This window comes from Microtus pennsylvanicus, chromosome 17 (genome assembly GCF_037038515.1).
Source record: "Microtus pennsylvanicus isolate mMicPen1 chromosome 17, mMicPen1.hap1, whole genome shotgun sequence".
NCBI classification, from domain to species: domain Eukaryota; kingdom Metazoa; phylum Chordata; class Mammalia; order Rodentia; family Cricetidae; genus Microtus; species Microtus pennsylvanicus.
Genome location: NC_134595.1, coordinates 34,540,145 through 34,552,663, shown reverse-complemented (window position 1 = coordinate 34,552,663; position 12,519 = coordinate 34,540,145). Strand labels below are relative to the sequence as shown.

The window sequence follows — 12,519 nt, the reverse complement described above, 5'->3', positions numbered from 1 at the left end:
CAGAGGCAGGCGGATCTCTATGAGTTCGAGACCAGCCTGGTCTACAAGAACTAGTTCCAGGACAGGCTCCAAAACCACAGAGAAACCCTGTCTCGAAAAACCAAAAAATAAAAAAAATAAAAAAAAGGTAGGGAATAAGGTATTTCAAAGAGAGGATTGAGGTTATATGATGAATTAAAATTATATGGGCATTAAAATGTCTTGACACCAACAGCCTTTGGGTACAATTACTATGTAGGGAAAGGAAGGAGGAATAAAGATGCTAGATACAAGCCATGGGGGTCTTTTGAATTTAAATTGACACTAAATAGCATGTAAAAGTCATTTGCACCAACTCCTCTCCTGTGTACAATAATAATCACGTTTGCCTGGGGTGACCGCGTTTGCACAGGGCGGGAAAAAGAGTTCACAGGACATTCCTTTGGACAAAGCTGCCCTGGTCCATGAAAATCATAGAAAATATGTTCCTGCTTCTAACCTGGTTTTCTTCTTTTTTTAATATTTATTTATTTATTATATATACATTCTTCTGTCTGCTTGTATGCCTGCAGGCCAGAAGAGGGTACCAGACCTCATTACAGATGGTTGTGAGCCACCATGTGGTTGCTGGGAATTGAACTCAGGACCTTTGGAAGAGCAGGCAATGCTCTTAACCACTGAGCCATCTCTCCAGCCCCTAACCTGGTTTTCAGACAGACAGACACACAGACATAGATGCGCACCTACACATACACACCCAACACCAGAGCATGCCAGCATCCCACATCTAACTCCAAATCAATGGTTCTCAATACTGCGACTCTTTAATGCAGTTCCTCATGTTGTGATGACCCCCAATCATAAAATTATTTTCATTGTTACTTTATTACATTAATGTTGCTACTGTTATGAATCACGATGTAAATATCTGTGGTTTCCGATGGACTTAGGCGACCCCTGTGAAAGGGGTTGAGAACCACTGCCTTATATTCTGGTCCATAGGGAACAACAGTCCCACAGTACCTCAGGCAGTACCCAGAAGTCAACAACTATTTGTGGAAATAGTGGCCTTGGTCCATTTGAAAGGAGTGTCGATGGCTGAAAACGATCAAGATCACACGGTAGAGGAGCTATGCCCTAGGTGATGGTTAATTCTAACTGCCAACACAATTTAGAATCACCTAGGAAGCCAGTCTCAATGCAGAACTGTCGAAGTCAGGTTGGCCTGTGAGCAAGTGTGGGGGTGGCCGGGATCATCTCAATTGACTTAATTGATGCGGTAAGACCCAGCCTGAAAGTGGGTGACACTATTCCTTGCTGTGGTTGTACAAAAGGAGAGTTTATTGCTCTCCACTCTTGACTGTGGGTGTGATGGTGGCCAGCTCTCTGGAGCTCCTGCCTCTGTCACTTCCCTGCAGTGTTTGTGGTAAGGATATTTTTATCACAGCGACAGAAATGAAAAACTAGGACCCCTGCTTCGCTTCCCTCGCCCACTTACTCTTCTGCGCCATCTCGGTTCCAAAGCCTACACCACTGGGAAAGTAGCCCCTAACCCAGAAGCTAGGAACGGTGACACAGGTTTATAATTCCACATTGAGACTGAGGGATCTCCAGATTCTAGGCTAGGATGGTGAGGTCGTGCGTTTTGGCAGAGGGTGGAGCGAGAGATGGCTCCACAATCCAGAGCACCTGACTGTTTCTGCAGAGGACCTGGATTGAATTCCCAGAACATATTCACAACTCCGCTGGTGCCAGTGCTCATACACGCAAGCAACACACTCATACACATAAAATCAAGTAAGTAAATAAGTCTTTTTGAAAAGTAAATAAATCTGCTCCGGGGTTCAAAACCATCTTATCTTGAGGGGGTACGTTTGTGGATACGTTAACGTCCACTCACCCTCAGCCCCACAAGAGCCCGCACCTACTAAGTGCTCAGGAAGTGTGTACTGGGTGTCTGAATGAATGAATGAGTGAATGATATTCAGCGCACTGGGACAGAAGCGCGCAGGACGCAGCCAGTGAGCCAGGGGGTCGGGGAGGCTCGGCCCTCGGGGGCGTGTCCGTAGAGGAGGCTGCGGAGCTCCGGGCCCCGCGCAGGACGCGGAGGCCAGCATGGAGAGCGAGCTGGAGCCGCTGGCCCTGCAGCCGGCGAGCCCGGCCGAGCCGCACTTCCAGGCGCTGGTGGAGGCTGCGGGCGGCCGCGGGCAGGTGCTGCTGGTGGGAGAGCTGTGGGAGCGCGAGCAGAGCCGCGAGCTGCTGCGAGACTTCTCCCGCGCCGTGTTCCCTCCGGAGCCAGAGCCGGAGCCAGCGCCGGGCAAGTCGGGAAAGCCCGGTAAGCCGGGCCACTACACAGAGGCCGAGAGCGCAGCCACTGCGGCGGCCATCGGGCCGCAACGGGCTCCGGGGGCAAAGGCAGCGCGCTCCATCCGCTCGCCGCTGGTCTTCGTGCTGTGCCGCTCTTCATCGCTGGCCGCCCGGGACCCGCGGCGCCTCCTGCGGGAGATGCTGCGGGATGTGCGCAGCCGGAGACCGGAGGGCGCAGCGCTGGTCGGAGTCCTGGTGGCCGACGCGGGAGCGGAGGACGCGGTGGTGTCAGGACTGCAGCTGCTGGAGACGCTGCTGCGCTCGGTGTTCGGCCGCCAGGTCGGGGGCCCGGTGCAAGCTGCCGCCTTCCGTCTCGGCTCCCCGGCCTCCAGCCTGGCGGTCCAGGAGGCGGCCTGCAGGGCCCTGCAAGCTGCCGGGCCAGGTCGACCAGGTGAGGCTGCGCGGGATCGGGCTGGGTACCGGTGAAGGCGTCTAGGGGAAGACTTCAGTTCCTTTATTCCTGTTGAACCCCGTTAGGCCACCCAACTCTGTTGTGCACCATAGTAAACTGAGACCCGGAGCAGAGAAGTCCCTAGCACAAGGCCTTTGAGCCTAAGGTGACCTGATTCTAGAAAGAGTTGTGTCGATCCAGACTGCCAGTGAAATGGAGGACAAGGAGCCTAGGGTTCAGCTGGTCAGTAAGTGGATAGAGTTGAACTGTTTTGAACAAAATGTACAAGTTGTAGGAGACTGAGGATAGCGGAAGAAGATGGAAACGTCTCGGGGTGCAAAAGTTTGGGTGGTGTGCTTGGGGGATGGTGAAGAACTGAGACGGGCTGGGGGTGGTGACTGGAGCTTTAGGGCACGGTGCAGGCATGGTTGTCGCAGGAGTTGGGGGAGAGCGTGAGCAGCGCCGAGAATCTCTGTGTGGAAGGGTGGGAGGCCGACACAGTTCCTGGCAGAGGCACGAAATAGGTGCCAGGAACCTGGTGTTGGTAAGCAAGCGCAAGGGACCGAGACCATGGTGACCTCAGTGATTCCTGGCTTCCCGCCTACGCTGATCTGATCGCTGCTGCCAGGCGTGGCGGGGTCACCTTTTTCTTTCACACACGCGCTTAAAGCGTAGAAAGGAGTGAGAGCTTCTCCCAGCCGGGGACTCTTCCATTACAGCCGGGTCAGGTGTCCCGGGGCAGCAGGTTTTGCAGGAACTCTGCAGTATAGTGGGATTAAAATGTGGACCTTCAGTGGAGCTGGGGCAGACTCTGGGAGATCTTTGCACTGTTCAGCTCCCTTCCGTTTGACTCTTTACTATAGTAAGCTTCCCAGTTAATAAGTGGCTGGGGGGGGGGGGTGTTGCAGGGCATCTGCTATTGGCCATTAGTCAGCCACTGGGAGACGTCAGACCTATCTCAGCGGGGAGACACTATCTGATGTTCCAAACGTCACACTTGCTCCTGCCAACCTGGCAAATTTCTATCATTGGAGGCTTCCCTAGCTTCTGGTCAACTTGCCTTCTATGGAGGATGAACGGTTTCAGCATCCTGAAAAGTGAGGGAAATAAATTCCCCGTGTATACTCCTGTTCTGAGCATATCCAGCCAGCGGATTCCTTACTTGGTCTTGAGGGAAAGAAGGGAATTCACACAAATTCTCCCTAGACTAATGAGCTGGCACCTAGAAAACTCTAAACCTTCCTTCTCTTAGCTCTCAGTTCCCCCAGGCACGCTTAACTCTGGCCATGGTTTTGTGCACCTGACTGTGACCCAGCCCAGAGACTCCTCTCTTCTCTTCCTTCTATAGCTCGCCCCACCCCTCCATTCAAACGGGGGCGCCTTCTGAAAAGCCTGCACTCTCTCCTGCCCGCAAACTCACTAGTGAAATGCAGAATCTTTGATCTTTGGCTCTCTCAGCAAAGACCAAATGGTTTCATCACTGCTCTCTTGTGAGTTTAACAACCCAAGGATTCCCGTTTCCTAACTCCCTGCCTGGCATCCAAAATGGATGACTAAATCCTTGCTTTGAAATAAGCACTGGCACATTGGAAAATGGCACCTTAGCAGATGTATCATCTTCTGCTATGTCCGACTCTTGCCAGCTTTTATAACAACACACTAAGAAAAACAAAAACTTCAAGGCCATGAGTTAATTATAACTCCTTGTGCATGCATTTCCTTGCAGCTTTTTTACAACAGTTTATGGAAGTCAGGCATGGTAAGCCGCGCCTTTAATCCTAGCAGCTATAGGCAGAGGCAGACAGATCTCTGTGAGTTTGAGGCCATCCTGGTCTACATAGTGTGTGTCAGGCCAGCTGGGGCTAAGAAATGAGACCCTGTCATTTAAAAAAAATTAATCTATTGGTGTTCTGAAATTCTTTGAAGCAAGGCACAATGATGCATACCTTGTAATCCCAGCATTTGGGAGGTTGAGGCAGGAGGATGGAAAGTTCAAGGACAAACTAGACTACATAGTGAAATCCTGTCTCAGAAACAAACAAAAGGATGGATGGACAAACAAATGAAGGATTGGGGTAGGGTATCAAGGAAAGAAGGCGGGGTTTGAACTAAAACTGAGGGAGAAACGACTGCTCTCTGAGAGGTTTCTTTGGTGGTACGCGATTGTGATTGATTTCATGTCATTTTGTTGCTATGGTTCCCCCAGCATGTGCACATATCACAGAAATCTGTGAGGCTGAAGTAAGATAACCAGACAGATGAAAGCAGGGAGGTAGAAAGTCAAGACTCCTGGGTTGCTGAAGAAAGTCTCTTGGTTTTGGAGCAGGCACTAGCTGACCTCTGCCTTGGGGATTTGGACTCTTTCTAGCAGAAGGTGCCTGGGAAAGACCAGGCCTCCCTGGCCTACTGACTTGCTTTTCCTGGGGTCCTCGGAACCAGAGGAAGAACCAAGGATATGCCACCTCCTCCCAAGGCCCAGCTCAAGGTAAGCACATTGGCTGCCTGGATCCTGATACAGGGGCCTTAAGGACACACTTCCTCCGTGCTGAGAATGACAAGAGCACTCGGGTGCCTGTCCCTCCAAGCAGGGCTCAGGCTGGCTCAGGAAGGGCTCCTGCCCTAAGAGTCCTCCAACCTAGTGAAGGCAGGAAGAGAGCTGGAGGACAGGAATTCCACATACATAGTGAGGGATGTGAGGACAGGCCAGTGGCCCCCGAAGAACATGAGTGTTAAGGAGCTAGTGGCATTTCAGCTGAGATACAGGGCTTCCTGTATGCAGACATGGGAAGATGCAGAGAGCACCCTGAGCAACAGTTGCTAGCAGATATCATATTCAGAAAAGGAAGCCCCCTCAAGGGTGCTCAGGGCTGAGGTGCAGATGACAAAGGAAGGCCTTGAAGTGGAGAGCTGGGCCACATGGGGGCCAGGATGCCCTTCAGGGGCACAGGGTCTTAGACACAAGCATAAAGATGGCAGCCTGTGGAAACACAGATCAGAGGCAGATCCAGCTAGAGAGGACCACAGCAGCCCCTAAAGGGATATCGGGTGACCTCATCCACAAAGGCTGGGAGACTAGAAAGGAGGTAACTCACCCAGAGTGGTTTCCAGGGTAGGGTCATCTTGCTGGTAAATGGAGGCAAGGAAAGAGCAGGGCACAAACAGTGAGTGGAGGCACAAAATAAGCTTTTATTGTGTCCCTTATTTAAAACTGACCCTTCACTGACCTAGCAGCCTTCTTTCAATGCCTAATAATTTGCCACAAACAGTGGCTTAAAACACACACACTGAGCTAGGAGGATGGAGTGGGTAAAGGTGCATGCCACCAAGACTGAAAACTTGAGTTTGATTCCCAGAATCTATATTGGGGAAGGAGAGAACTGACACCCCACAAGTCATCCTCTCTCTCTCTCTCTCTCTCTCTCTCTCTCTCTCTCTCTCTCTCTCTCTCTCACACACACACACACACACACACACACACACACACACACAAACACACTAAATAAGTAAATTAAAAATGACAAAACTGAGTCGGGTGGTGGTGGCGCACACCTTTAATCCCAGCACTCGGGAGGCAGAGGTAGGTGAATCTCTGTGAGTTCGAGACCAGCCTGGTCTACAAGAGCTAGTTCCAGGACAACCTCTAAAGCTACAGAGAAACCCTGTCTCAAAAAACCAAAAAAAAAATGACAAAACTGAAGATGCTCAAAGCTCTTATATAAAATAATAGAGTAGCAGTTCTGGGGAGATGTCTCAGTGGTTAAATCAATTGCCAGGCAAGGATGAAGATGGAGTGTCGAAACCCACTAAAGACCAAGAGAGTGTGCCAGTAGGCCTATAATCCCAGCCTCAGAGGGAGGAAGAGGAAGCAGAGGAACCAAGAACAGGCAAACTAGCAAAACTGGTCATACTTACAAGTTCTGGGTTTGCTAGATAGACCCTTCCACAATGGATAAAGTGGAAGAGCAATGGAGGAGGACTCTTGACGTCAACCTCAGGGGAGCCACCACGTGTATGTGCATGTATGCATGCACAGACACTCACTTGTGTACTGGCACCCACACAAATGCACCCACATACATGAAAAGACATGTACATGTGTACATACCACACACAAGAGAAACGAGGGGGCACCGTGCGTATGTTTAGCCTATGTACATCCTCCTGTGCATCTCAGTCATCTCTGGATTATATATAATCCCTAATAGAATGTGAACATTATGACAGCACTTGCTTTACTGTATTTATTTATGTATGTGTGTTGCCTCCATGTATGTATATGTACCATGTGCATATAGTGCCCACTGAGGCCAAAAGAGGGCGCTAGATCCACTGAAACTGTAGTTACTGACTTTTGTGAGCCACCATGTGGTTACTGACTGGGAACTGAACCCAATTCTCTGTAATAGTAACAAGTACTTTCTACTGCTGAGTACATGTGTGTGTAGGTGTTTAGTTTTATAGAATTTTATACAACATCTTTCATTTTAAACAAAACAAAGCACCTTTTTGTGATTCTGGGAGATGGACCTACAACCTTACTCTGAGCTACATGCACAACATTTGTTGTTGTTTTATTTGGTTTTGTTTTTTATTTATTTATTTATTTATTTATTTATTTATTTATTTATTTATTATGTATACAATATTCTGTCTGCGTGTATGCCTGCAGGCCAGAAGAGGGCACCAGATCTCATTACAGATGGTTGTGAGCCACCATGTGGTTGCTGGGAATTGAACTCAGGACCTTTGGAAGAGCAGGCAATGCTCTTAACCACTGAGCCATCTCTCCAGCCCCCTGGTTTTGTTTTTAAAATGATCTTTATGTAGTCCTTGACAATTTTATACATGTTGTTTTGTTTCTGAGACAGGGTTTCATATATTCTAGGTTGGCTTTGAACTCAAGTGTTTCCAAGGATGACCTTGACCTTCTGATCCTCTTCCTTCACCTCCCAAGTGCTGGGACTGCAGGCAGGCACCATCACTCCCGGTTTAGGTGGTGCTAGGGCTTGGACCTAGGATTAATGTGTGCTAGGCAAGCACTCTACCCATTGAGCTGTGTCCCAAGCCCCATTCTTAATGCAGAGCTCCAGCATACATAGAAACCATAGGTTGTTTGCCTCATGAGTTTTCTTGATGCTGAGGATCGGTTGCACAGTTCCAGCTGCAGGTGGGGAAGCCAAGACTCAACCAGTATAAGCTGTAAGAGACCTCACTATCTCTCATAAAAACAGTGGCAGTGGCATTAGAGTTGGTCAGTGTCATCCCAGGATCTCACAGACCCCATAAGGACCTGGGACTTTTCTTTCTCTCCGCTGACCCATCATTTCACCCTTAGACCGGTACTGAGATGGCAGCAGGAGTGTGGAGATCACTCCTAAGCATGTCCTTGCAGACACAGCTGAAAGTGGGCTTGTTGGGTCAAAGGGGGGGTCCCTATTCTAAAATAGTTTTAGGCCTGTGTTTTGCTTGGCTTTTTACATTTCCGATGTGCACATGCCATGGTGTGCTTGTGGAGGTCACAAGACAATTTGAGGGAGTTGGTTTTCTGCTTCCACCATGTGGGTCCTGGGACTCAAACTCGGGTTGTCGGCGTTGGCAGCCAAAACCATGACCTGCCGAGCCATCTGACATCCAAAAAGTCCATTTTGGCTTTAAACGTAGATCTTGGGCCAACTTCTTCCCTTTAAGTGCTGGATATTGACTCATAAACTTGATCTTTTTATTCTCGAATGTTCCAGAACACCTCCAGGTCTCGAAGGAGGAGCTTGCACTGACAGCCATGTGTCCCAATGGAGACTGTGAAGACCGAGGGAGTGGAGCCAGAGCCCAGGATGGAGTTATCCGCATGCCATCTGAGCCCTTGGAGGACACAAGATGAAGGCTGAACCCCTGGACTGGCCCTAACCTGCACTCTGGGGTCTGGACCTTCTCAGTGGGCTTCCATGTCACAGTGTTGACCTCGGCAGCTGGTGACTGACTGACCACAGAGACCCCACTTGCTTGGGGACTGCCGCTTTCACTGTTGCCAGTGAGGCAGCAAGGCCCATGGGACCTGCCCCACACTTAGTGTTTCTTCTCTCTGTGAGCAAGGTGATCCTGTCTCTCTGTGCCTTCATTTCTCAGAGCCAAGGAGCCACTGCACCGCTGTGCAGACTTGCCACTCTGTCTGGGGCTTCTGTTTCCCAGGAAGTTGCCAGCCCAGTGGCTTTCCACCAGGGACTAGGATGCACCTCCAGGCAATACTGGAAACTTGTGTGGGGACAATTAGTGGGCATCTCACAGCCTGTAGGACGGTCCAACCCCAAATAACCTATTTTCTCAGAATACCAGTTGTGACAGTTTCAAGAGATGGAAGAGCCAATCCTTTCTCCCTGTCAGTCTGTGAAGAGATCCCCTTGGCTTTCCTGGGTCCTTGGTCCCCAGAACAAGCCAAACTCAAGACCTGACTGTTGCCGTGAGGGGGCCTGTCAGGTCAGAGCCGAGATGACCTGTGTGTTGCAGGGCCAGAACCGAAAGTGCCTTGCATGCTGTGAGAAGAAGGGGCCTCAGTCTTTCCCGTGTAGACACTGATTACTGTGCCAAATCCTCTGTGGAAAAGTTTTCTGGGAGCTGCCTAGAGCACCAAGGACAAGGAAAGCCAGGGTGTTGGGGTGTTCAGTTCCCCGACTTACGTTAGAGCTCAGGTCCTAGCCCAAGTATTCTGGAATCTTCCTTCTGAGGCTTTGAGTCACAGAGGGTTCACGCAGAGGCAACTGGGAATTGCCTCTTGGCCTTGCCTGCCCCTGGAGAAATCAGTCTTTGGAAGGGGAAGGGCCCTACTAGTTTTCCCTGATGTGAGAAAAGCATTGTCAGAGGGAAGTGGATAGACTTACATATTCAACTGTGTTCCACTCTGCAGATACCCAACTGCGCTGTGCTTGGCGTAGCTCCCTGTGAGGAGATACACACCTTTGAGTCATCATTTCAACTCTTTCTGTGACAGTACCAAGGGAGGGGACCCTCCGTGCTCTGTGCCTCAGTTTCTTCTTGGTGATCCACAGCCTAATCCTGTTCCCTCTCAGTCTCGTGGAGAGAGCGTGAGGTGCAGAGGGATTGGCATCTTCCTGGCATGAGGTGGAAGCAGACTCATTTTAATAATGCAAGGTTGCCCCGTGGGAAGTGGTCCAGCTAGCATATTTTATTCAAGTGTGAGCTAGAGGCTGGGGTATAGTTCAGTTAGTTAGGGAGAGTCTAGCATGTTAATTTGATCCCCACAGCTATATGATCTGGAAGAGGTGCACATGCCTGTATTCCTGGTTCTTGGGAAGTAGAGAGAGGAGGATCTGAAATTCAAATTCACCCTCAGCTACAATATGAATTGGATGGAGGCCAGCCTGGGCTACATGAGATCCTGTCTCGAAAAAAAAAGCAATTTTGAATTATCAATTTGACTTGATTTTGGTTTTATTGGGTTTTTGTTTTGTTTTGTTGTTTTTCAGGACAGGATTTACTCTGTGTTACAGTCCTAGCTGTCCTGAAACTAGCTATTGTAGACCAGGTTGGCTTCAAATTCACGGAGATCTGCTTGCTCTGCCTCCCATGCTGAGATTAATGGTGTGTGTCACCACAGCCCAGCTTGATTTTGTTTTTAAATGGGAAGACTGGTGTATCTGAAGCTGCTATATTTTTTGTTACAATGTTGACCTATGCAATCCTATGTGATCATTCGGTTGAGTTCCATTATTTGAGCAAGAAAAGGGGCTTGAAATTTAAACTGGGAATTTGTCTAAGAAGTTACAGAGTTAAAAATCTTTTGTATTTGTTACCCATGTTAGAAACTTGGGAAACAGCACATTTAAATCAGCCGAGTTTCCTGGGTGAGGAAGGCTGTACCTTCCTCTCCGTCCTTCACTTGGAGCCCCATCCCTACCGTACCTCGGGGCCTTTCGAGTTTGTCACCTCTGCTCCAAAGGGCGATCCGCACACCATTCACCTTAGTTGTGGTCTGAGTTGTCTGCTGTCTTGTCCCTGGTTGCAAAGGTCGGTGTACGGAGCCTGAGCTTTGTTTCCCAGCTGGTGAAACAGGTGTAAGAAACAGCATCCTGCTGTGCATCTTAGTACTGTTTCCCAGCGGACAGCAGGACGTGGGCTTCACCAGAGATGGCCTTGTGGGGCCCTTCCGGAGGAAAGAAGGAAAGGAGGGCGGAGACCTGGAGGAAGGCAGGGGTCCCTGAGAGCCACATGTGAGGACCTGACCACCAACTCCACTAGGTCCTGGGGTTCTAACCTGGAATGCAATGGTAGTTCCTCTGCTTTTGACATGAGTCCTGGCTCCTTAGATCTAATAAACCAGACCGTGCCTCACTGGTATCTGATAGAAACAGAATAGTCTTCCTTTTCTTCTCTAACACTATCTTCACGGGGGTCTGGTGAGGAGGGAGTCTGAGTAAATAAAATACCCCTAAAAGTCCTCCAGGCCCAGGTGATCTCTTCACAGCCCATATCTGGAACTGCAAAATATCTGGGGGACTGGAAGCCAGTATTAAATAGATTTGTTTATTTATTTATTTTTACTTTTTACTTATGGTGGCGCATACATACCACAGCACATGTATGGAGGTCAGGACGACTTGTGGGAGTCAATTTCTTCATCCACCATGTGGACCTAGGGGATCCAACTTAGGTCATATGGTTTGGCAGCAAAATATTTTGCCCACTGAACCATTTTACAGTCCCAGAAGTAAATGTTTAAAAGGAGATTCTCTTTTTAATTGAAAGACAGCATGGTTTTGATATACAATAGAGGGTGCAGATGTGTATGCATATGTGTGTGTTTAAGCAGAGCTAACCCAGACCTTCACTGGCTTTCAGGCAAATCTTTGTTGAGATTTGTGTCATGGTTTCTCTCCTGTTCAAGTGTTTGCCTCCAAAGAGTTCCTGGCTTGTAAAAGCAAATCTTCAGGAGAGCCTCTAAAGGAACCAAATGTGGTTGCTTTGGGCCTGCAATATCAGTGAGCTCCTCTTTTTCTGCAAGAAGCAAGGACCAAACTTCAGCTAGACGGTAACGGCCACTGACCACTGAAGATGCAAACGCAACCTGTGCTTTAAAATGCCAATGACGGCTGGCCAGTGGCGGCGCACACCTTTAATCTCAGCACTTGGGAGGCAGAGGCAGGTGGATCTGTGAGTTCCAGGACAGCCAGGACTACACAGAGAAACCCTGTCCCAAAAACCCAAAGCCAAAAACCCAAAGCCAGTTACAAGGTAGGGCTTGCTTCACAGGGCCAGGTCGCCTGGACTTTGTCCTGTTTGCAGGGTACACAGAGGCTGCCCTGTGAGGGGAGGAAGCTGTCTTCTTTATTGAGGGCTACGCCAGCACTCTGACCTGATTTTGTGTGTTAGTGGATCAAGCATTGGGACAGAGGTGGAATTTAGCCAGGAGAGCCAGTCACTTGCATAACCTTGGTGTTGGAGCTAGGGGAAGTTGGTGGTACGGGACCACCAGAAATCTATGTACATCCTATCTGCCTTCAACTTCGAACCCAAGTCTTCGGCCTCACACTCATGGCTGCCTGTAGGATGCAGTCGCAGGTAGGTTCAGAGTCACAGGAAGTACAATAGGTGAGACTGAGAGGGGAGAACAGGGTGTGTTGGAAGGTCACATCCAGGTGGGTGTGGTTTTGGTAAGGCTGAGAACCCTATCTACCTTCTTCCCTGGGATCTCCAGCTATGACTCCTACCCAAAATGCTTAGCAGGGCTTGGAACAGCCTGCTTAGTCCTTGTGACCAAGCCCTGGTTTTGA

At 49.4% G+C, this 12,519-nt stretch overlaps 1 protein-coding gene across 2 annotated transcripts; it reads left to right on the top strand.

Moving 5' to 3' along the window:
- Positions 1–2,070: 2,070 nt before the first annotated feature.
- Positions 2,071–12,290, top strand: C17H2orf72 (chromosome 17 C2orf72 homolog). 2 transcript variants are annotated; one of them, XM_075951626.1, is made up of 3 exons: positions 2,071–2,737; positions 5,109–5,222; positions 8,476–12,290. In XM_075951626.1, the coding sequence occupies exons 1-3, from the start codon at positions 2,095–2,097 to the stop codon at positions 8,613–8,615; spliced, it is 897 nt and encodes a 298-aa protein (XP_075807741.1). In that variant the 5' UTR covers positions 2,071–2,094; the 3' UTR covers positions 8,616–12,290. The 2 variants fall into 2 exon arrangements, with proteins under 2 accessions (XP_075807741.1, XP_075807739.1); XM_075951624.1 differs by having other exon boundaries at positions 5,106–5,222.
- The last annotated feature ends 229 nt before the right edge of the window (positions 12,291–12,519 follow it).

What these genes read in the sequence shown, in the direction of transcription:
- C17H2orf72 (XM_075951624.1), top strand. Translation starts at nt 2,095, where the DNA reads ATGGAGAGCGAGCTGGAGCCGCTGGCCCTGCAGCCGGCGAGCCCGGCC. An exon ending in TGCCGGGCCAGGTCGACCAG is followed by an intron (nt 2,738 to 5,105) that starts GTGAGGCTGCGC and finishes GACTCTTTCTAG; the next exon opens with CAGAAGGTGCCTGGGAAAGA. An exon ending in CTCCCAAGGCCCAGCTCAAG is followed by an intron (nt 5,223 to 8,475) that starts GTAAGCACATTG and finishes CGAATGTTCCAG; the next exon opens with AACACCTCCAGGTCTCGAAG.